This window comes from Falco rusticolus, chromosome 13 (assembly GCF_015220075.1).
Source record: "Falco rusticolus isolate bFalRus1 chromosome 13, bFalRus1.pri, whole genome shotgun sequence".
Lineage (NCBI taxonomy): Eukaryota > Metazoa > Chordata > Aves > Falconiformes > Falconidae > Falco > Falco rusticolus.
Window position 1 is genome coordinate 6,725,701 of NC_051199.1, and position 25,581 is coordinate 6,751,281.

A 25,581-nucleotide genomic window follows, 5' to 3' on the forward strand; every position below is an offset into this window, starting at 1 on the left:
CTTCATGTGACCTGCCAGGTTGTGAAACATCCTGACATGAAGAGCGTGCTGTGTTCTCATTTGACATATCAGATCAGTTATTCTTCGGCATCAACAAATGCATTTTCATTTAACATTGTACATCTGCAAATGGTTTGGCAACACAAGAGAGTATCAAAAAGCACAAACAACCATTAGGCACCTAAATGACATTTGAAAATGCCTTGAAAAAATCCATGCCAATCTTTTTTAAAATGATCCTGGGAATAAGGTCTAAGCTTAAATCTATTCCTAATTAGATTTAGGCAGATCCTTAAAATACCAGTCAAGATTAAGTGCCATCACCTTTTTCCAAAAGCAAGAGCATCATTAACAGGGAAGTAAACCGTAAAGTCAGCAACTACAGCATGTGAAACAAGAGAAATGAAAAACAAAGGAGAGCTTTTCTTTTTGATTGCAGAGGATACTCTTACAAGCTACTCATAGGACTACAACACCTCAGAAGTTCCTACCTTGAAAAGCTGTGATATGACCAACAATCATGTACTTCAGTTCAAAGTTCAGTGCCTGGATACTCTGAGTCCTCTCCCTTCGAACAGCTGCCTGGTAGCTTTCTTCCATTTTTTTGGTGCAACAGGTTGGTGCTCTGTGTTGACAGATCTGTAAATCTGACTCTTAAAGCAGACAAGAAAAACACAACAATTAGAAAACTTTTCAACTTACACCATTAAAAACAAATAATGCTTCTTAATGTCAAAACAACCACCAAATTTAAAATTTTGAAACAAAATGCAACCCATAAGACATGACATTGTGAAACTCAGTTATTGTCTCAAGGACACTAATTAATGACTGTTCAACCTAACTTTGGATAACAAACCCTTATCAGCTGCTAACTTCTTTTACACTGTTAAGAGCACTGGGCACAAAATCATCTAAACACAGTCAAGGCCACAGTGGAATCACTGAAGATGCACATTCAAAGGGGCAACATTTCCACTCTACACCTTACGCTAAGCGCATCATAGCTTGAACATGAGTGAAAACCATGCCTCAAATTAGAATCAATATTCACCTGTGCAGCATCTCAAGGAACTACCTATTCACCTCTTACACTAGAGGAAGCCTCTCAAAAATCTTTGAACTCCCAAACAGCTCTCACACACCCCACACACACCCCCAACAAAAGGCATTTGCATTTTCTAAAAACTATGGTAGCTGGAACAGCTTTTCTTCTCCACTTTCCACTTCAGTTTTAACATGTTTAGGTCTTTTCCGAATCAGATATTAAAACAGAACCAGCAGCAATAGTTGCCACAAAAACTACTGAATTGATTTCCGCAGCAGCCTGAGTGTAGCTGTCTAGGGCCAGAGGCAAACAACTGAGTCCACACTGAGAGACCCACAGCTACCTACAGTCACTGGAAAGGCAGAGATGCTATTTCAGTTTCTAGGCTTAATTCAGTGTAAGTCAACAAGTACTCACCTGAACCAAAAAAAACCCCCTGGTTTTAAATTTAGTAGATCCTCCTACATAACAGTAACCTTGAAATTTTCATACCAAGTTCTAGCCAACCTATACGTAACGTAAAGGCAGTGAAATCACTCCCGCCTCACAACTATAAAGTTGGAAGTTAATTAAAAACTTAATTTTTGTGGATTTTTTAAATTATTATTCCATCTTTGAATGTGTTTCAGTAAGTTTAGTGTTCATTAGGAAAACTACATCACACAGTTGTGATGGACACTCAGGGTCTGTTTGCACCATGGGATTTGCAGGTGCCACAGCGTTCCAGAAAGGAGCTGTTACAGACTGCAGATGAATATATTCTGGTGCTTCACAAACATATGTTTTAAGAAGGGGAGGGGTAAAAAAAGCAAGGGACTATGAAGTAGAGCAAATCCAAAACAAGAGGCACGCATAAAAAATACTAGAGCCAAAACGGTAACACAATATTAGGAAAGCAGATATTTCTGACACAATTTTCTCACTAAAACAAGTAAGAACACCCCAGCAGGGAGCTCAGCGCAGGGGTTTCAGGCGTTTCCTTCCCCCCACCTCAAGGTGGAAATGGGGGTCCTGAGGGAAAGGGGCTGCAGGCGGGTGCCTCCATCCCCATCCCTTGGGCTCAAGGAAGATCAGCGCCACGTTGGGGGCCGAGCTCCCCACTCCTGCCCCACCAACACTTTTAATGGCCATTTAAAAACCTCACAGCACACAGCGGCAGCCCCGCAGGAGGCTGAGCCCAAGGCAGCAGCGAGGCACTGGAAACCCCCCTGCCGCCAGGCCCAGAGCGGGCCTGACCCCACACCATGTCCCCAGGGCAGCCCACCACCCCTCTGAGCCCAGGGCCTCTCGTTCTCCATCGCCATGAGCAACATCCCCACGCAGCAACAACAGGGCCAGAGGCCACAAACGGATGAAACAGCCCCAATTCTCCAAAAGGCCATATTCCTCCAGAGGGTTGCACCTAGGCCACCGCAGAGTGCCTGGACCAGGCCTTGGGACAGAAATATTAATGAGCAATCACACTGCATTAACCCTCATCATCTGGCCTCACAGGTTAACACATAGCCAGACTCCACATACAGTTGACAATGATGAAAAACAAGAAAAAGACAGTACAAGGATGCACACTGAAAAGAACAAAAATAATCGGTAGAGAAACATCCAAACAACCAGGGCCAGCTCCAGGTCAACAGCTCGTTGAGACTAAAACTGCAGGGAGGAGCTTCAATGAATCTCCCTTGTCAGGAAAAAATAAAAACACCGAGCTAGTTGAAACATCTCATTTGACTTCAAAATGTTGCTTCCGGTTTACAACAGCTCTCATCTGAAAGTGCAGCTAATTTATGTCAAAAAGGTCAACACCAAAGTGAAATATTTCAATTCACCTACGTTTTTATATCAGTTCACAAACAGCAACGTTGCCACAGACTGGGCTGACTCAGGATACCATTTTGGAGGTGGATTTGTTTCATACTTTGATTTTATCTCAAAAATAGGACAAAACAACTCTGTCCACTCAAATCTGAACTCCTATACCTTGTTAAAAGCCCCTGAGATCAGACCACCGTGCACTGGCATATGCCAGCAGGCTGTTTAAAGGAGCAGCGGGAGGGCTGCGTGCTCGTCACCGGCTGGGCACGCTCGCCTGCTCTCGTCTGCCAGAGAAGCTGTCCCAGGTTGAAATTAGCTTCTTGGCCAGGCTAATTTTAACTTGGATTGGTTCCCTCATCCAGCTCACCCCATGACCATACATTTGTTCTGTCACAAGGAACTGAGGGTCAGGGAAGGACCACTTTTCTGAGCTGGCACCACAGAGCATACGTGAAATTATAGTACAGACTGCTGAGCATCTAAGTCAGTTTGCAAAGAGGTGTCTGAGCAGAGGGGTTGTAACGTTACTCGGCATCTCCAGTGCCAGGCTGCTGTTACTCAGAGCATTTCTCCTCACAGCAGCCCTCTGAATTTTTGTTTGAAAGGCTTTTGCAAAGCTCAGACCTGTATGAAAAGGGTTTGAAATAATGTGCTCCGTGCTGAATACGTGCTGGTACTGGCAAGGAAGCTACACGCAGCTATCAGTGCTGTGCCTGGCGCTCCCCCTTTGAACCGATGCACCACAGAAACCCGCATCTTCCCCAGCAAGCTTTAAGAAGAATATGGGTATCTCAGCTGGAACTTCCCTCCTGGGATTCGCCACCCAGCCATCTTCACTGATGAATATTCCAGGACCCTGAAGATTAGTTTTTGTTGGTCCAGCACCAAAATGACACAGCAGGCACTCTTAAATAGAAACACCACCAAGCCCCTGACAGTTAAGGAGCCTGACGTAAAACGCAAAGCATTAAAAGACTGGCAAAGAGCAAACCCCACTCCCCTTGCAGTACAGTCAGGGCAGCAATGTCACGCACAGAGCTTGGCAATTTCACTTGCTCCAATACTAGCCTGGGGGTATCACTTTTAACACAATTATAGAAACCTAATAGAAGTTTTCAGTACTATATATGCCTGGGTGCTGAGATAAAATTAGAACTGATTAGTAATATCTTGAAGTCTTTAATAACCCTGATACTAATTTTAGTTTATCTCATCTCTTTCATCTTAATGCAAAAAACCCCTCTTCAACAGAAAAAGAGAGGGGGAACACAGTGACCCAATGGTGACTGAGCAGCGCACTGCATGAACGCTGCTGAGGTTCAGGCAAAGCACCACAGCTCCCACCTGACAGACAGGCAGCACCCACAGCGCTGTGGCAATCACCTCTGCTCAGTATGTGCGCTGCCCATCAGCAACAACGGGGAGACAACCTTAACAGCAACCTCCTCCTCGCAGCTCAGGAGCAAAACCTTTCTATACACCAGAGAAAAAGCACCATTTGTGAAAGAAGGAAGAAAACCTACCAACAGCATTATTTCAGCAACTGATTCTACTCATTTTTCTCTAGGACTTTCTTACCTGCTTTCCACAAGCTGCCTCTTATTTCCTAACAAATTATTTAGTTCAACCTTCCCCTTAAAGCACATAAACTACATAAGGGCTTCATGCAGCCAAGTTTCAAGCATCTCTAAGAATGGATGATCCCACAACTTCTCAGGGCCCTTGTTCCAATATTTGACTACCCCTGTAGTAAAAAAAAATTAAAAATCTAATGAGACTTTCCCATGTTCTAATTTGTGTCCATTACTTCTCAGCATATCACAACGTGTCTGCAAGAATCTGGCTCCACTTTCTGTATTTCCTTCCAATAGACAGTTGAAGACAGCAGTATAATCAGTACAATCTTCCTTAATCTTCCTACAACGGAACAAACCCAGCTCTCTATTCCCACATGCATTCCAGCCCCCTGACCATTATGATGGGAGCCCCCTGCGAGACTCCAACTCTATGCTGTCGATATGAAGCACTGGCATCCCAAGACGCCTCTCGTTTCATTTTCTTATGCTTGAACTTACTGACAGAACAGAACACCTTCCACTGTATATGCCTGGGGTTCAATTCTAAAAGATTTATAGCTTTTCTAAAACAAATCAATTTTCTGCTTCAGATCAGATGGAAGGATTACTCTGATGATTATGTATATTACTTTTCCATTCAAGTCTGTTTTCCCTTGAGTAAGCTTTTCATTGGCTAAGCTTTTTTTAATTTTTGAAGTGGAAAACTATAGCCTTTACAGCTTTACTGGTATTCTTAAAAAAACCCAAAAAACCACACACACAACAAAACCCAACCAGAATAAAGTATCTTGCTTCACTGTGAAAAACAAAGTCACATTCAAAAGAGCAAGAAAAATTATACTACACTGGAGTCTAAAGCATACTTATTTTGGAAAGCAACAACGATCCCTACTTGAAAATCCTCTGGAACCCTAAAACACTTAATACATGCCAAAGGCATCACCTTGAAACACCTCCCCCGTCACAATTATAAATTACTTAAGGTGCCAAACCCACAGAAAATTATGCATCCTGACCTGATAATCCATCTGGCCAGCTCTACTGGAATCAGCTGTGGAGTATTTTGTTGTGTGTTACTTGGGGATTTTTTTGTTTTTGTTTGTTTTAAATCAGCACAACTTTTGGGCTCCATTCTGAACTTTGGAACAAATTAAATAAAGTCAAAGAGACTTTGGCCATTAAAGCTAGCTGAATTTGTGTAAGTGCCTAAAAGCAAAGAGCAGCTTGTTTAACAAATGAAATTAACTTCTTCCAAAAGCTAAATATATATTCATTTTGTTAGCTGACCATGTAATTTAACAGTTCTTCTAACACACGGTGGAGATGGCAGCTGCTCTGCACTGTCTTCAAAATGCTGTACACACTGTGAAAGCTATACTCTGAAACCAGAAAGCCAGACTGTTAAAGACACTAATCACCAACTTTCTCAGAGATAGACTGATTTTATTTTTTTTTTAAACAAGCTGAGACTATAGCATCCACTACACAGAATACTCCTAAGCAAGCACGATCTGAGGGCGAGCTCAGTGCTATCTGTCTTCTGATAGTTTTTATTCCTTTGTATTTTGATGAACTTTTCAACAGTATTTCCAAACAAAACTTCACTCCAAAGCCCAAAATTTTAATGTTTTACAAATGTCTTCAAAGACTCCAAGATCGATTACGCCTTAGTAACAGAGAGGAAGGTGCCAAAAGTACCTTGCATTGTGTCTGGCCCAGCTGAACAGGAGCCAACACTACATCCTTCTTGAGACTCATCTGTCTGGTGCAGCTGCCGCCTCAGCTAGAGGAAAATTCAGCAATTAAACCCCAACTAATTCAGGCGAGGAGGCCAAATCAAATGAAAAAGGCAGCAACTGCCAGCCAGGGCTCCCCCTGCAACTTACTTTGTGCATGAGAAAAGCCCACACTAGCTCACAGCCACACCAGAGAAAGGCAATCTAGCCACTGCAGGCTGCCAGAAGTTTGTGAGGTGCTTTCTTCATGTAGCCCTTGCCCCCCAACGGTGCTAAAGCCACCGTTACCTTCAGCTGTAAGGCTGCCTTCATCCACAGAAACACAAACCATCCTCACTTGGCAAGGAGCAGAGCTCACTGGGTACAACCTTACACCACAGCTCAGTCCCATTGCAACTAGTAAGACGTTTTCAACTAGAAAGACACACAAAGTATGTTCAACTCATTGAGTACAATGTGTGCATAGTTAAACAGCTACTATTTGATTTGCCAATGTTTAAATATGGTAGTTATTATGCTTGAAGTACTGCATGCCAGGAATTACCAGAAAAATCAACAAGCAAGTGCAACAGACTGACTGGTGCACAGTGTTATGCACTGGTGCCAATGACTGTGGTACATTTAATACAAACAACCTTATAAACCTTCTGCTCCCGTGAGCAAGGGGTAATATCCAGGTAGGCTCCAGGGAGCAGAAACTCTAAGTCAAAGGGAGATTTCTGTTCTTCCTGCCTCAGGTAAACTGTGGCCAGGCCTTCCCACACCTTTTCTAACTAGCCAGAACGAACTTCCCATCTGTTCCTAATTCTTCTATTCTGTTAAGATAATCCCACTATCAGCTTAATACAAAGATTACAAAGACAAACGGTATGTTAAAGGTCTCCTTAAGGCCAAAAAGCTGAAGTACCGAAGCAGAGTCTGACTTTGTCCCTTCTGTCTATATGCAGCTTGACAACAGGCATATATCCAGCATGACAACTTACTACTGCAGTTTGGAAAATACAAGCCATGAAAATTAATTTTCCCCAGATCCCTTGTTTCATACTGTACATTAACAGAGATAGGGTTTCAGTTGATCAGCAGACTTTACATTCTCACTGTTATTCTAAAAGACACTGAAGCATCACTAAGGCCATGACCAGATGTGCCATTCCAGTTGAAACAATCAAGGCTAAAAGTATACACCTCTAGTTTTATCAAGCACCACTTAGATGACCTACTAACACAACTACTAGCATGTGTAGCTACTTCCAACTCTAGTCAAGTCAAATAGTTTTCAGAGAGCTCAGGAGTTCTTGAGTAGACCCAAGAAAAAAAATAGAAAACCCCCACAAAATGGGAGGACCATTTTGATTGCACTGGAATTATGCCAGCAAATTCAAGGCAAAGTGGAAACCTCAAATAAGAAAGGAAGGGGAATAAAACAAGTAGCATTGGATGTCATGACTCCAGAGTTGGCAGCATCAGCAAGTGCCACAGCTTGCAGGACAGCTGGAGACCATCAGGCACTGGCCCCGATTGGCTTCCGGAGCAGGAACTCTCCAAAATACACAGGTCTTAAGGGCAGCATCTGCACAGTGCAGTGTTGTTAGGCCTGTTGTTAAGTACCTTTTAAGAGAGTTTTTCCCACTTCCCTCTGTTGCTTGCCTGGTTCTCATTGCACTTGTATTCTGATTTTTGGCCTAGTTTCCACCTTCTGCCCTACACCATAGGTTACTACATGCCTATACTCATTAGCTTTTTCACCATGATTTGTACCCCGTAGAACCTGCCTCACGCCTGGACCCAAGGAACAGAACACATCTGACTGTGCCCTAGACTGAACCTCCCCCCCTCGCTGAAACCCACACAGCTATTAAAAAGCCACTTCTTCCCTTTACACCCCTGACTCCCTCTTCTGACCACTTCTCCCACTCCTTGGACGAGGTCTTCTACTTCTACCCCCATGGCCACTCAGCTACCCTTCTGCTTGCCTTCCTCCAACCACTTGAACACCGGTGGCATGTCCTGGAGAAGGAACATGATGAGTTTCAGCTCATGGGCCACTGCTTCCCTGCAAGGAGCAGCAGCTGATGCAGGGAGAGACCTACTCATGCCACTCACCCCCAGTTTTCTCAGTTGTTCCTTAGAAACTCTGGCTATACCTAGGAGGCTAAAGACAAACAGCTAAGACAGCGATTGCAACCACTTTTACTTGCCCCGTGCTTGTTACCAGACCTCTGACATGGATCCCATGAGCGCTCCCTAATCTGCCCTAGGCACCTTCAACCAGGTTGCTTTTAACGGATTATTTGCCTTAACTAGTTTAATTACGTGTGGAACAAGGCAGGGAGCTCCCACAATGTACTGTCACAGCAGTGGGTGACGCTGAGCAGCTGGGGGCCATAAAATCCTCCCGCACTGATGCAACTGACTTACAGGGGAGGACCTGGTTTTCAGTCTGCTACACTGGAATAATAAAAAGGGATGGAACACATATACAGGAATGGAAAATCCTGTAACATGTCTACAAAGCACCTAGAATTAGAGACTTTTCAGCAGTTCCCAAAATGGCCTGGTTTTCGGTAGGACATTAGAAGACAAATCTTCTGTGTCAATGCCAAGAGGCCATAGTACTACCATTCCTAAATACTCTTCTCAAGGAGCAAAGAAAAAGTTATTAACCTCCCACAGGTTACTACTCCCTCCTCTGGTCTTCCTCCCACCAGCCCTGTTCTCAGAAACAGCAAAATGTCAGTAGCAGAAGGCATGAAGCCCATCTTATAAAATCTCAGTCCAAATTGTGAATGTTTAAAACTGAGCAGCTAAGAAGAGACTAAGCTTGGTAAGTGCCAGGCATTGAGCACGGCAAGCACTAGCTGCCATGCCCACAGAGCACAGTGGTCACTACCTCCGGGTGATCTTGCACTCCTATAGACAGGTGACAAATTGTTAAACACTGATTAAACAACTTCACATCAGCCCAATGCTAAGTGAGACAAATTCTTCGACCATGGGCCTATCTGGGATACTTGCTGACAGTAAGACTGTGAATGCTTGCTAACTCCACAGTACATGCAAATTCCAAAGATTTACACTCTTGAGGATCCATCCTTTTCTGTCCTCTGAGATGATACAAAAGCATGAAAACTAGACTGATGCACATAAAGTGCATTTTACAACAACCTAGGCTGAGAGTGGTCAGTGGGTCTACATCAAAGGAGTTTCTACATTGTAATGCCGACTCCTTCCTCAGGTTTCCTGGGACAGCATGTTTAATTGCTATAACAGAGGTGAGAGAAAAAATTACAAGAACTTTAATTTACAGTCTACTATGACTTGTCTTTCATTATGTCTCACCACATTCACAGCAGAAAATCCCACACATTTTTTTTCCACCGACAAAAGTCATAAATACATACAAAGTATTTTCTAGAAGAGCCTAGTAAATCTTCCTGCTCCGTATCATCCAACAACAATAAACTAACAACTGCATTTCTGCTCTCCAGTGGAGAAAGCATTTCACTGCCACAGAACTCTGCCTTACAGTATCTGAAGAAAGTGCCACAGAAATCATATATGGTGGAAAGCCTAAACCAAAACACAGGTATGTCGTGCTGTGGATTACAGCATTTACAGCAAAAACTGAAGCTGTTTTTAAATGAAAGATGTAGCCCCGGACAGTTACAAAGAAAACTTCCAAGTGCAAATCAATATGAGGCTGCCTATCTAGCTCTATAGGGAGATGAAATAAAATAGCTTTATGAGAGGTTTGAATTGCCTCATTCATCTCAACTTTGAAGCCTAACGATAATTCAGATGTTAACGCCAACCGTTTTACCAGTGACAGATGGCTTTTTTTTTTTTTTTGCTTTTTTTTTTAGGAACTGCTTCCTAATATGCTTTACCTGCTGTGGTAAGATCCATGTAAGGTGGCATAGCACAGAAAAGTCCAAAGATATTGATACATTCATGTTCAACTGTATTTTTTATTCTTTTTCATTTCACCTGTCAATGTAAAAATCCGTAAGAGGGTTAGACTGAAAGAATAAGCAAAAGCAAAGAAAAAAGCTAAACAAACCAAGGGAATATTAGATATTTGGGCCACAGCCTCAGAAGGGGAAACTGCAAGAGCAGTATTGGAGAAGTGAGGAATAAGTTCCCCAACCCTCCTTTCCTCCCCAAGATTTGAATACTTCCATCTTTGCCATCTCACTTGAAAGCCATACATGAAGCCAAGTGCTCAGGCAACATGTTCTCTTTCCTTCTAAAATGTGTTATCGTCTTCCTTGAAGTGTTAATTTTACAGCCCAAATCCCAAATGCTTTTGACCAGCTTGGCCATTTCTCATTCACAAGTCATGCACAAAAGTTAGCAGTTATACACAAGCTTACTGGACAGGTTCCACCAGAGTTTTCACCAGTATATGAACTAATACCTTTAGGATTCCATTCCCCCCTTCCATTTTATTTCTTTCTTTTTAGGGAGAAGAAAGGGCAAAAACCCTAAAAAAACAGGTGAAATATCCAAAAATTTGAAGAAAAGCACAATGAGCTCTTGATACTATTTGCACAAAAGGAATAGCAATCATTTACAAAGCTGAACAAAACTAAGCAACTGATAACTAGGCAAGACACCCTTCACTAGGGCCAATTCTTCATCACCCATGACACAGTAATTGATAAAAACAGGCAACAGCAAGACTACAGCATCGCATGGTCTCTGCATCCTGCTCCCTTTCTTCAATTCTTTACACAGATAATGCCACTGCTGTCAGGAGCGGCAACTCTGATGCAAAACTAGACTTTGTTTCCACAGATTGGACCCACAGGTATTGGAAGGCAACCAGCACAGCAGACAAAAAAGGAAAAAGCCCAACATACATGACAGTCTAACTAGACTTGAATACTCATTCAGCATGCACACGCAGAAGAAATAAAATTTACAAGTGCCGTGTCAGCAGGTTGGCCCCACGCTGCCATACTAGCCCATTCCTCTGCATCCACACACCCCTGCAGGCAAGGCTGGCAGAACTTGTTCTGAGTTATGTCACGTTGAAAAGCGCAGGACAACTACACAGCACTTAAGGGTAATGAAAACAACAGCCTGCAACAACCATCATTCCACCACGTCCCAGAAATACCAGCTGAGAGCCCCGCAGGTCACATACAAAAGACCAGTAGCCTGTTTCTGATGGTCTAGGCTGAATCTAGATTTATACTGAGATCGCTTCTTGCACACTAGACCATGTGAACAATACTTTGCACACACAGCTAGGAAGAGACAAGGTAGCTAATACGAGGGCTTAGTTCCGCACCCCCTGAAGTCAATGCAGACACCCTGTAGCATAACCAGTCATATAAAAAACAACTAATTACAATTAAAGACAAAACTGTGCTGCGCCTCGTGCTTCTGTGAGGATTTAATACTTTGAGATTAACATAGGTCTGAACTCAGCAGGCTTTGGGTCAAACTCTTAAGCAAATCCTGTCCCAAGAGCACAGCCAGGAAACCCCAGACAACTTCCCGTTATAAAAATATATTAGCAGAAAAAGGAACCTACAAAGGATTATCATTTAAAAACACTTTAATTACCTTAGAGTGACAAGCACTTGGTTTCAGACAAGCACTTGTGATTTTTAGCTGCATACATTCAATTAAGATCAGTGGAGGTCAAAACCCAAACACATCAAGGAGTTGATGACAGTATTAAGTGGTCCAGAAAGCAGCAAGGCCTCATTAGCAAGATAATCTAACCTCTATGAAATTAAGGGCCACAACAGTATTTCCACTTCTGTACATGGTTCTTCTGAAGTCCGGGAGTGGGTATCACCTTCTGCCCCTCCTCATTTGTTTTTGCTTTGCTTTGTTCTGTCCATCTAGACCATGCGAAATGTTCTGGTTGTACCAGGAGCAGATTCTACCTGGTGCTTCCCCCAGAGCAGCAACAATGAGGAATGAAGAACCGAAGGATTAAAGGTGGCCCACAATGATATGCCACCTGAAGTGGCCATTCCCCAATTTCTGGGTACCAGCCGTACCTCCAAGCTGGAAAGCAGCTGAGCTTACTGCACATAACGAATCTCACCATCCCCTTCCAGACCCCAGCAGTTTGTTTAGCAGGAAGGCCTGTATCTTGCTGGGACATCCTAAGCCAGGATAACTGATTCTGAGACAAATGCAGTTTCCCCAAAACCTGAGGAGAGGCAGGATCCTTTGGAAGATGTTCCAAAAGCCTTTAAGCTGGGACCACAGAGCAACAGCTTTTGAAAACCAGCATGGACAGCTTTGATGGGCTCCTAGGTTTGGCGATACTAAAACATAGGCCTGACCTTAGACAAGCCCCTTAGTCTCTGCACTTTGTTTCCCATAAGAGAGGATGCTTAATTTTCATTTGCTTGCTAAGATTGCAAGCAATTCTTAGTGGAGACTGCCTTCTGCTATGTGCATGTTCAGTGTTCTCTGAAAGCCCGTTTTTGACTTTGATCCTATGCACCTGTTATACAAATTAAGAAATCACGTTTCTTCCCTTACACCACTCACAGTACATCACGCTGATTATGTTCCCCTTCTTGCTTGTGTTCCATTCAAAACTAACAGCATTACTGATGCTTCAGAGCTAACCATTCAAGAGCAGCCCACCCCGTCACAGAGCTGTCTGAAGCCAGCTACACACACTGGCAGGCAGCACTGGTACACTCAATCCACTTTTGGAAAGGCCAGAGGCAGGCAGTTAGATAGCTGGGCTGAGGATGGCAGCCCTCAGACAGCCACAGCAGCAGCCAAACTGACACGAGCTGGCCCTATTCAGTCCTTGCTACTCAGCTAATTTTTGGCACCTGTGATAGTGACTCCAGAATAAACTCTCCACATCTAACCCAACAGCCCTGCCAATAAATGGCATCGACACTTTTCATCACACTTGGGGTTTATGTCTATCAGAGAAGGCCTGTGAGCAGCAAAGGTGGAGCTCCCAGTGAGCTTTAGATCACAACCAGGTACAGCCAAACCACAGCTGCTTTTTGGGGAAGGCAAATGTTTACATTCTCTGACACATCTAGGGCAAGGCAGTTTATGAAGAGTAAATCTGATTACTGCAGCTTGAAACTGAAAATGCAATACTTCAGCCAAACACAACTTTGGGCTGCTCCAAATGGTAACATACATTTTTCCCCAGACTTCAAAACTAAGATTAGGAGACTAAATTCAAGTCTTCTCTGCACAGAAGTTTGAAAGCCTTTCTTTTCATGTTTTCAATCTCTTTTTTTTAAAAAAAGACAACTCTGTTTTGGCAAGTGAGTGGGTTTTTTGTATGTATGCTTTGTTCTCTTGCCTTCAGACTCATTACACCTCTCCTTTTAAATACCCAAAGAAACAGAAAATAGAAGAAACTAAAAATAGGAGATAACTAAAAAGCTATTCTGCACTTCTGAAAAAATGATCTAACTTTAGTGTTGCAGGGAGGAGGTATTTCAACTGCCAACACAGGGCAGCCATACAAGATCCTGGGTGCTGTTCCCCAAACACTACTTAGCAAGCCCCCATCCCTTCTAAAAAGATGATTCAAGCCTTCCAGATCCCACTTTTTGCATTTCCTTATGGAAGGACAATGGGGCTAGAAAATGGGACAGAAGGGTTTGAGATTTCATCCTCTGCCAGACTCCCAGGGCAAGTCCTGTGGTGCACAGCCATACTGGATTTTGCAGACAGACATCCATGCTTTGGAGTAGCGAGACACAAGCTCTGATCTGGAAGCAGCAGAGAACGATCTGCTGTAAGGCACAGCATCATACCAGACATGGCTATGCTGTTTGCAGCACAGCAGTGGATTGTAGCTATTTGGAGCATGCTGGAGCAAGACCAAATCCACCTGGAGACATAAACATAAACACCCCTGATAATTTTGAGCCCTGTTTTTTAAGCCACAAAGCAAGAATAATTTCCCTACATCAGTAACAATAAAACATTGCTCAGGAATGAACACCCCAAAACAGTGACACATTGAAGGACAAAGGGTTAAGGGTCACAGCTACTCTTTAACCTGGAAAACTGGAGATCTTCAGACTTGCTTTGGAAATCCTGTTTCTATTTGCAAGAGATCTAAAACTTTGGCCAGCTTCCTCTGTTTTCAGTAGCCTGATTTCCATCTTCTGGCAGCAAAGTCTCAGGAACACCTATCTTTTTCAAGTTAGGAGCAAATGCCTCACTGCAGCTCTGAGACATCTCACGTCATGTAAGCTTCATGTCTCCGAGTATCTTCACGGTGCTGTGCTACAACACTACGGTTTCCCCACTAGCAACCTTGCAACTCAACTGCTGTTGAGAGCTTGACCACTTGAAAGCTGCTTTTTCTGCAGCCTCCCCTCTACCCTTGCATGGCAGATCTGTGGATTACTTATTTTGCCGTAATGAGTATGGAATTTGATGTCCCCACGCTATATGTCTGCTACACAACTCCTTCTTCACAATACTCTAAAATTTACAAAAGGAGGAAGAAACATATTCTTTGGGCTCAAACACCAAATCATGTCATGATGCTTAATGAATTACCACATCCTGAATTAACTTCATTCATATTCCAGGTGCATGTGTCCCAAAATTAGGCTTGATGTCACTCAGTGCAAATGCATAGAGCACTTCTTCAGGGCAGAACAAACCAGAGCAGCTGTCACATACGTGAATGTTACTACAAAATGGAAGGTGTTAAGAATAGGATAAGATGCAAAAGGGATGTATTTTAGTGACAGAGAGTTAGGTTTTGCATTAGGAAAAAAGCAGTAAGGTAATTAAGCACTGGAATAAACAGCCTAAAAAAGACTGTTATCTTCTATCACTGATTTAAACAGAACTTATCCCGACTGCCAGCAGCAGGAATGGACCAGATGATCACTTCAGGTCTATTTCAGCACTATTTTCTATTATTCTATTCTTTTAGCAGCTCTCAGCAGTGTATTTTTCTAATTACACCCAGTTTTCACCAGATTACACTCCCTTTATTCACATTTCCTAGCACAAACACCCAGGGCGAGCTGTTCTGGACACTAGCTCCTTTGGCACTACGTTGCTGTACCTTTTGTGAGGATTTGGCCCTTAAGATCTCTCAAGAGTAGAGCTTTAATTTCACAGCACGGATCTTGCTCATTTTACTCCATATTTACTGAGAACAAAGGGAAGACTATGTAAATGCCCTGCTACTTAGACCTGAACAAAGTGGAAGCAAACATGTAGATGTGAATGGGAGACATAATGGTATGAAAAAAAGCAGCCCTTTTCAAAAGTAAAATGACTTTGTCAGGGTCCCTTTGCACTATGTGCATGGATGATTTGTGACAAAACAAAAAAGTGCTAGCCTAGCACGTCACCCATGTCAGAGATTAGAGCACTTCAAAACCCTCAGTAGTTCAAGCACTTTCTGGAACTTGAAAGGCTTTCTTAGGCAATGCTTAGCTTCTTTATGGCTTTTACAAGACTTTGATGTGCACCTAAGAGTGTGGAATCTTAATCTGAAGGTTTTCTATGGAAAATACCCATATTGTATAATAAATCACAAAATCTTGTCACCCTGATTAACAGGAGTCAAAAGTTTGCAAAACTTTGTGCCTGAAGTTAAAGATTTTAAGTCATTATTTTGATACCCAAATAAGAACCCTGAATTTCCAAAAACTTAGTTACTTTCAAAAGGCTTCTCTAATAATAGCACCAGAGTAATATTTCTAATCATTGACAAAGCATGGTGTGCAAGGCAGTAGTCAGTTATGCAAGTGTCACTTTTCCCCCCATTCTCATTCCTTCTTTAAAGCAGAGATTTAAAGCTCCCTAAAGTTAAGGGAATTGTGGAGAAACAATCCATTTCTCATGTGTTACAAAACCTCTTCTCCGAGTGCAAACATGGATGGGTAGACATAAGCTTCATTCTCCCCCCCTCACTATACACTTAACCCCCAGTAGCATTAATGGGAATTATGCATGCATAACGAGCAGAGAATAGTCCCCTTATGAATAGGGCCCTTGTTGGAACAATGAATACATTTAACCATTAACATCTAGGGATGTGCCGAACTATCCAATTTAACTAGCTGCCAAACAAAGCTACCATGACCTAGCTGATACTGTCAGGTTTGGAACACGGCACTCTGAAATTTGTCTCTTATTTGTTTTTAAAGGACTTGACAGTGGCCTGCTCACCAGAGCAGGGGGTTTTGTCAGAACGAGCTCCTCTGAGAAGGATGGCACTCCAGAACAACTGTCACATCCACCATGTGATGGAAGAACTCTGGAGAAGGAAAGACCATGACCCCAGGAAGCAAGCAGAGTCATCAGAAGACCAAAAATCCATATATGCATATTTCAAATGCAAATATACATTGGCCACCAGTATTAATGGAAACCCAGTAAGAACAGAGAAAGGCAGAATATGGCACAGAATCATATAAAGCAGGCTAAAAACTACGTATCAAAAGAAAAGAGGGGAAAGGCTGATTAAAGAGAACTTCTAGGGGAATAATTTTCTGTCTTCTACAGCTCTGAAGTTCCTACACAATTGCCTGGCTACACTTGCTCTTTATTCCAAAGTTTTAGCTATCAAAACTCAAGAGAGAACCTGAGGGATATTATATGTATTAATGATAATTTGAGACTTTTGAGTCCACAAAGCAGCAAATAAATTTAATGGTATCATCTGTAATACAAGTCCTCCACTGTCTTAAGTTCTTTCTGTTTTCTTCAAATTAGTGCCTTGAAATTTCACAAGTAAAAACTCTGCACATTGATCATACATGTAGGAATACACTAAGAAGGGATTGAGGTACCAAAAAGAGTAAAATAGAGGGATTTATTCTCATTACAGTGTATGCATAGTATTTATCCATAATAAGAGGCAAGCTTGCAGCGGCTCCATCATAAATGATTTGTTAAATACTGCTGAAGTACTTGGTGCTGTACAACAGCATTCAGAGACCCAAGGAGATCCAGGACAGCCAAGCACTCCATAAAATTAGTCTGTAAGACTGCTAGGGCAAGCCTTTGGCATGCCTGTGCAGCACCTTGTACAAAAGACACCACCTTCAATCCAGAGTGAGCCTTTGGGTGTTACTCTACTATAGAAGTGCAGAAACCTCTCACCTCAAGAGTAAACCCACCAGAGGAACCTGAAGTGTCTGCTAAAGAAAACCATGGAGCAGTGGAACTGGTTGCATTGCATTTCTGAGCTATGCAGATTCACTTGCCATCAGATGCCACTAGATTACAGGACTCAATATGGAATTGGCAAAGTCTTCTCAGCCACTCAAGTTCCATTTCACACCCTAAAACAGGGATACCAAATACTGTCCTTGTGGTCTTCTACAGGGTAGTCGTGAGGACCAGTGTTGCTAAAGCAGTTCAGACACAAAGGGCTAATTCCAAATATCAGCATTGCTACGGAAAACGTTTAGCTCTTGAAATAGATTAAATGCGGCCAATAAAGACAAATTTAAGAGTATTCTGGACACCTGTTATCTTTCTAATAGAGCAGTTTGGCACACAGCACAGGTCAGCTCCCTGCCCAGACCATACATAGCCTCCTAGCACACCTAGATCTACAGAAGATCCCCCTGGGTCACGAGGGACGCAAAAGGAGGGAAAATTCTTGTCCTCTCAAGTCTGTACTATGTAATCCTGTGGACCCAGCTCTTAGCTTGGACTCAAGTTACTTTGTAGATCCCAACAGAACAAGATACTATGCAGAAATATTTTTAATTTTTCCATCAAATAATATATTCCCTTTAAAACAATTAAATCTTAAGTGCTTGGTAGAAGGTGAAAACTGACTTCCCTACCTTTTTTTTTATCCTTAAGAAGATAAATCATTAAATGTTAGCTAGGTACCTCATTTCATCCACCAATGCTGCTCAGAAGTTACCTTAAAGTGAATGAAACAAATACCTGTAAATATCTCTTTAGAGATTGCAGGACGATTCTATCATATTAAATAGTGATACCTAATCAAATTGACAGAGATTGAGAGACTAAGTATAAATTCTGTGTCATGGGCTTGGCTGCTGTTTGGAAATTGATTCTGATCCACCAAAATTCATATTTCCCCTAGAAGCAGATCCTGTGCTCTAAACTGGGAAGTGATGAGTATGTATTTGAAGTACTATTAAACATATGCCTCTATCATGTCATTTTATGCTTTCATGGGAAAAAGATTCAATTACAAAGACTTTGTCATACTTTGAAATATAGCTCTAGCTTTATACCATCTAAAACCAAAACCGTTTTTAAAAAGAAATTAGGTTTACTGCCCAGGGTGCATTTTACACAGATCCTTACCTTTTACAGATCCTCAGGTTCGTGGCAATTTTCACGATTAATCTTAAAAGCTTTTACTCATTTTGATGTGTTTATTTTATTGATTTATATATCAGTTATTAACATTCCAACTTTGTTTCCACTTATCACATTAATGCCTTTTCATTAGTACTGTTCTTTGGTTGAGAACTTACTGCTCAGCCCTGCAATACCGGGGTAGGGGGGAGATATTTTTCTATTACTTTCCAATTAGAGTTTGATGGCAAAACTTCAGTGGCACATAGGGTGCTACAGAGGAAGCAGTATCTTAAGATGGGTCATATCTTACTAAGCTTGTTCTCCATCCTGAGATCCAGTTCAACACCAGAATCACCATATCTTGAGATGACCATTAACAAAACAAAACAAAACAAAAAAAAATCACTACACAGTCTTTTAAGTAGAGATTTTGGAGACAATAGACCATGTGAATTGTAGGAATACTCTGCTCTTTCCCTTGACTCAGCTAACAACATTGTGTGTTGGAGGAGTAGGTTCTCTGCTGACTCTTGGATTCCTTCCCAAGCCACTTACAGGAAGGGTTGATCTGAATAACTAAGCCAGGCTTCCACTCACCTGGACCAAATGCTCATGCAAGTCACTGAGGACAATGCTTTTTCTGAGGCTCGCTGATATGAGAAGTATAGCTTTCCATCTGGCGGTGGAACAGCAATTCCATCTTTATGAGGCACTAAGTAAGTTTAAACAGATTTTTTTTTGCCTATAGATTACTCCCAGGAGGGCATTACATAGTGGGCAGCTGGTCCTGTGGCAAACAGAAATTTAAGGCATGGGAAAAGAAGAGGGGAGAAAAAGATATTACTGCTGGCATGAGTCTTGCCTGCATCCACAGTCATCAGCTTTAAGTTAACACCTTTGGGTGACAGTCTGAGCCTGAAGAGTGCTATAAAATCCTGAGAAGATTAATGAAGGAAGCATCCTTACTCCAGAGGAGCTGCAGGCTGCAAAAGCGTAGCTTTTCTTCTGCTCAGAACAGATATTGCAGCAAGCGCAGACTACAGCCTGTGACTGTTCAGAGACTCTGGAAAGCCTGCCTTCCCCTCGGGACTGCCTTCTGGACAAGAGGAGTGAAGGAAGGACAGCTTTTGGGTTCAGCTTTCAGTTCATCAGTGACCAAGGTAACTTCTAGCCTTTCTCCTCATATAATAAAGAATTAAGTGGAAATCAGCCTGAAGAAATGAAGGTATAATACCCTGATACTTTGTCCGGCTATGATCTACCTCCCTTTCATGGCAGCTTTTCAGCAATACCCCTCAAAATAACACACCACAACACAGCCCACGGAAGGGGAAACTGAGGCGCATTTGGCCTTTTTTTAGGCTCTTCAGAGAGTGGCAGAGATGCGAACAGAAACCATCTCACATTAGATCAGTCCACTCCCTCCAACAGGTCAACAGTCTGTGATTTAAACCACCAAGAAGCCCGTGTGTCCATAAACAAGCCAATACTAAGCGTAACAGGAAGAAAACATTCTACTAGAACAAGCTACAAGTAATTTCAAGGCCATTTCACCCACTTGTTCTAACTATCAGGATTTTCTAAAAGAAAAATGAACCTCGTGGAAACAAGATTACTCTTTATGCCTCTTAAAATCTGAACCACTCTGTTTCTAAGCATGAATGCAACCGTGCTCATCCAGCAACCCTTTCTCTCAGATGTACCCTTCATCCAGGCTGCTGAAGGCAGTGCCACACAGCCACGTATGCAGGTGAACAGTAAGCCCAAGTATAAACTGCAGTTGACACCACAGGATTTTAGTCACTCATTCTGATGGGGCAGAAACTCTCCGGAGCCGATAAAGCAAGTACATTTCAGATCTGGCACACGCCAGACTTATGAGTGACTTTGAGAGAATGCTGCTGTGAGTAAAATGTGTTTCAGCACTACACCTTTACTGGGGGCATTACAGTGTACTCATTAAGATGATAGAAATAAAGAGCTGAGTGGTGATAAAAGAGAAAACCAGGAAAATAAAGCGTGGCATGACCCATCTCATAATAAAATGGCTAGTTTAATAGATATTCTTGGATATATTAAAATAAGAATCTAGCTCATGCTCCTTTCTCAACATGATGGGAGTTTTGCCACAGGCGGAGATGGGATGAGATCCAGTCTAATGCATGCACCACATGCAACAAGGAACTTCTGGTAGGAAAGTAGGATTCCCCTGTTGTTATTCAAGAAAGTAAAATGGTTTTAATGTATAAATTGTTAATGCATATCCAGCTCTGCTATGGGACATTCAGTACATACACATGGCAATGAACAATCCTGCTGATTTAATGTGCAGGACGACAGTAGAGAATAAAGGAGCTTTTAAAAGGACAAAATCTGTCCTTCAGAAGTGAGTCCCTGAGCACAATCCAGGCAGCTTCTCTGGTCCCTGTAAAGTAGTAAAGCAACAAGATAAGGAAATCGCGCTTTTTGTAGTCCTCAGCAAGGTGATTATTTAGAAGGTAGACAGTTCCTAGAATTCTTTCACAAATGACAAATATTTTCATTGCTTACCAGAAATCAACCCACTACTTCTATGTCTCCTTACCATATGATTACACATTTTTTTTATGATCATAGAGTAGTCAATAAGCAAAAAGAGCCAGAACTGAGCCTATACAAACAGGGAGGGTGTTCTCCTGGTTATACGTTACCAGAGGAATCAGGAGGGCTACTTCGATTCTGGCTCTGCTACAATTCATTGCCTGAATGTGGACAAGGCACAGACTCCCCCGGTTGCGTTCATTCGGTTTCCTACTGTGAATTTGGAAAGCAGTGACAGCCAGCCACCACCGTGCTCCATGCCACGGAAAAGCTTGTGAACAAAAAGAACTTTAAACACGGTCTGCAGTTATGTTGTAATATAACCCAGAGCTCACAGGGTATCGCTAATGGCAGCCCCATGTCTGGGAGGAATACCATTCGTAGCAGTATGCATCAGATTTAAGATATCTAGACTCCCTGGAACCAAAGGCTTAGTCCCCTGGCAGGATTAACAGAGCCCTTCACCCCTGGAGACAACATATAATTCTCTCTCATCAACATGTTAACCAAGGAGCTCCTACAAAAACATCCCAGCTCAGCCTCTAACAATCAAAGTACAACACTGGGAACATATTACCTCATTTTCCAGTCTGGGGGAAGACACCAAAAAAAACCCAACCTTCCTCTGAATCACAGCCAAGGCAGCAGTACCTTTACCTGACTGATCTGTTTGCTATTTGCAGCAAATTACCCTTGAAACATTCAGTTTGTTCCAGAAAAGCAGGCTACCAGGTAGCAGCACAGACTCTGCCAGTGGAGGAGAAAAACCTTATAGACAGACCAAGGAGATCTGCTGCTCAAAAATACCCGTTGTTTGGGCCTCTTATCCATCCTACATTAAAAAAAAACTCCTCTTCCTTAGTCCTGCACTCATTAACGGACTAGATTTCAGAGCGGAAAACTATCTTGTGGCTTTTGGGGGAAACTATGGAAGAGAAATTTAAGAGGCGGCTCCTGGGCACCTCTAAGAGCTCACTTCAGAAGGCGGTAATTTGCAGAAAGATTGCTGCCAGAGCCACATCACACCTTAAAAATTGGTTTGTTTTTTTTTTCCCCAGGAGCCTTTCTCCTTCCCTTGCCCCTATGTTTTATACAAGAGTCTGGCAGGTCCTGCTCAGAGCCACTCTCCACCTCACTGTAGGTCATGCTGACGCCTGCCTCTCCTACCCACGTAGCAATCGCAGCAACCTGTCTGCAAACCACACGTAACGCAGGGAGGCAGCTGGAGTCCCCAGGAAGCTTGTATTGAGGATCCAGCATTGCATCCACCACAACTTCAGCACTGCAACCACAGCTAATACCACAGGAGGGTGTAGGCTACAAACTCTCCCAAGTATTTGGAGTTAAATTTTATCAGGGTGAGATGGGCACCACCCGTAAGAGGAGACAGAAAACATACACCTAACAGTCTGCCTGCTGCTCCCTCACCCAGTACTGGGTTGGGCCTCTCTCCCCAACTGAGCTGCTAATTTTCCTGAAGGTTGTAAGAACTTAATAATCATTAAGACCTTAACCTCCACCAGATTTGTTGTAGTAGCCTGTAAATACCGGCGTGAGGTCAGCTTTTGACACTTTTGTGGCTGAAGGTATCTAGTCAACAGACAACAGGACTGCAAAAGTTCCATTTTTGAGAGAAAACAAGCCAAGACCAACCATGCAGGCAACCGAGGACTGAGCAGCACCCCAGTGCAGTGCAGGTCTGGCCCACACAAGCAGAAGTTAGCAGGAAGCTCTCCACAGGCTTCTTCAGTGCTAGATTCAACCCAGCACTCCAGCTTCAGCCCCCGCTGTCCACCACTCCTCTCCTCTTCTACTTGAACTGACAACTGTCTGAGGTCTTCAGGGGAGATGCTTCAACAGTTGTGTGTTGTTAAAAACACATAGTAAAATGAGCCTCAATGTCAGAGAGAGAGAGAAATTGAGAGAAGCGTCTGTAGCAGGCTGGATATTTGCTGATGTTCGCTGTCAGATGAAAACACTGGAAAACAATTCAAAGAAGGGCACGAGACAGGAGGCATCACTGCCTGGCAAGACAGCATTAAAACACACAAGCTCTGGTGGAGCCGAGTATACTTAAACAGGAACGATCAATACGCACCACTTTTCCTCAGCTCTGCTCCAATCATCCTCCTTCAAGAGAAACCTTTTCTGAGCTGAAATTTAAAAGTGTATTACCTTCCCCTTCCCTCATGCTATTTATTTTCTGAGAGCTTGTTATTCAGTAGGAAAGTTCAATATGACACAAGAAAACAATGGAACCTCTCTGAAGCATCACAGCACTTACAACTTCTTTCTAGAAGTGCACAATTTTCCCCAAGCGTCATCTGCAGTACTAGAATTTTATAGAAAAATTTAAAACAATAAATTTAATCAAAGATTGAGGAACTTTTTCCAGAAAGAACACAGGGAAGTGGGTTAAGTGTGTATCAAAGCAGTTGAAAAGTCTTGTTTCACCTCTTTTTACTAGCTTTCATGTTTAGCTCTCAAAGACAAGTGCGATCCGATGCCTCTACCAGCACAAGAGAACAAAATGCCATTCCTGTAAATCGTTTCTTGCCACAAAACAAGGAATGATTCCTTGCTCACGGACAACTTTACAGCCATGTGTCATCTCAACTACTTCATGCAAAGTGAAGGTAAAGATCACCAGCACTGTGCAATCGTTCACAGCCATAAAAGCTGCTGTAAGAGATCAGCCCAATAGCCTATTAAATTTAGTTCCCAAGACAGAAAACATATCCACAACTCATTTAAGATAAGAAGTTTTTCCATCAAACTCAGCAGGCTTTGAATTGAACTGTTAAAAAAAAAAAAAAAGTGTAAAAATAATAAAGCAGCAACCCAAACTGATGTTTCTACCACCACAAACCTACAGGCAACTGCACTAGCATGAGGCAGTCAGAGATTGTTTTATGAGATTGGTAGTCTTTGCTTTTTTTATTCTGGTTCTTGTAAACATTTTCTTAAAACATGTAAGAGCCAGGGATGTGACTTTGTTATCTAGATAGATACGTGGTCATACGTAAGTTCAGTCTTTTTTTTATTTTTGACATTATAACGTACTTCATCCCCTTATAATTAATTCTGCAGGGTAATTATAAAAGAAGATAATTTTTATCCATATTTACATGCGTGTGGCTTTCCCATTTCGTTGCTGTCACACTTTCTTCAGGAACTGTACAAAAAGGCAAACAGGACTGCCACTCTACTCATCAATTTTCACAAGTATTAAGTACCACCGACTTCTTAACTAAGCAAAAGCCAAGTTCTGCTGACCGTATCCCTCCAAGGAGCTACCTCTGCCTCTCCTTATGCCAGCGTTCCCGAATCCATCTGGGAACTCGCCCTACTTGAGAAGTTAGTGGTGTGCTCACCAGCCTGCCTGAGGAGCCCTACATCTGGGCAGCGGAGCAGGCGCTCCTTAACGGCTCGGTTACTCATTCGCCCCCCGCGGAAGGGATCCGTTACAGGAGGGAGCCTCTGCTTCGGTACTTAGCAAAGGGATCACACCGGTCTTAAAGGCGGGGGGGAAAGGCCTGGCGCTCACGGTGGCCATCGGTACAGCAATACCTGCACAACGTACAAACCGAGGAGTCATTCCGGTCTCTTTTCCTAGGAAGCCTTCTCGGAACGCTTTGGTAAGAGGCGTGCCGAGGCCGCTGGGGTCCCCGCTACCTGTGCCCGGCAGGCGCCGGCCGAAGGGGCCGCGGAGCACCCGGCACACGGGCGGGCAGGCGCGCAGCCCCCGACGGCGGCACCAGCGCCGCTGCAGGGCGCGGGCAGAGGCGAGCCCGGCCGGCACAGCCGCCACCCCCCACACCCCCCGCCCCGGAGCAGCCACCCGGCGGGTGGGTCGGTACTGACCGGCCGTGGGCACGTCGGGGACCAGCTTGAGGGGCCCGATCTGCCGCAGCTGAAACGCCGTCCGCACTTCGTGGCAGCTGGGGGACTTGCCCGCCGCCACTCCGCCGCACAGCCCCGCCGCCGCCAGCAGCCACAGCCCCAGGACCCCGCGGCTCCCGTCAGCGGCCATCTCGCACCCCGGCGGCCGGGCCGGAGCGCTGCGGGGCGCGGGCCGTGTGCCGGGCGGCGGTGCCGGGCGCCAGTCCCGGCGGCGGCGCTGCCCCCGCCCGCCTCCCGCGCTCCTCCTCGGCGAGCGCGGCCGCCGCCGCCCGCCCCCGCCCCTCCCCGCCCGCGGGGTCCCAGGGGCGCCACCGCCCCCCGCCCCGGGGCTGCCGCCGGCGGGAGGAGGCGGCGAGCGCGCTTGCGAGGCTGCCGGGGGCCCCGGTACGGCCGCAGCGGCACGGCGCCCCGGGGGCTCCAGCCTGCGCCGCACCGGTGGGGCAGCGGGCGCCGGAGAGCGGGGGCGAGCCCCGGCCGCCGGGTCCCCCGGCGGAGCAGCGGCGGGCGGCCGTGGGGGCTGCTGCTGCGCCGCTCCGGGAAGCCGAACGCAAAAAGTTTTTACGAAGGATCGGTGCGGTGCCTGCAGCGCGGAGAGCGGGGCTGCGCGCAGCCGGGGCCGCCCCAGGCTCCCGGGAGC

At 44.0% G+C, this 25,581-nt stretch overlaps 1 protein-coding gene across 2 annotated transcripts in view; it reads right to left on the reverse strand.

Annotated features, from left to right (window-relative positions):
- The window catches only part of LOC119156410 (glypican-5-like), a 384,241-nt gene extending 359,106 nt beyond the window's left edge, over window positions 1–25,135 (reverse strand). For both annotated transcript variants that reach the window (XM_037406094.1, XM_037406093.1), the window contains exons 1-2: window positions 24,906–25,135; window positions 492–653 (exon numbers count right to left, since the gene is read on the reverse strand). In XM_037406094.1, coding sequence (XP_037261991.1) covers window positions 492–653; window positions 24,906–25,074 — 331 coding nt within the window. In that variant the 5' untranslated portion in view covers window positions 25,075–25,135. The remainder of the gene's footprint in view (window positions 1–491; window positions 654–24,905) is intronic.
- Between the last annotated feature and the right edge of the window lie 446 nt (window positions 25,136–25,581).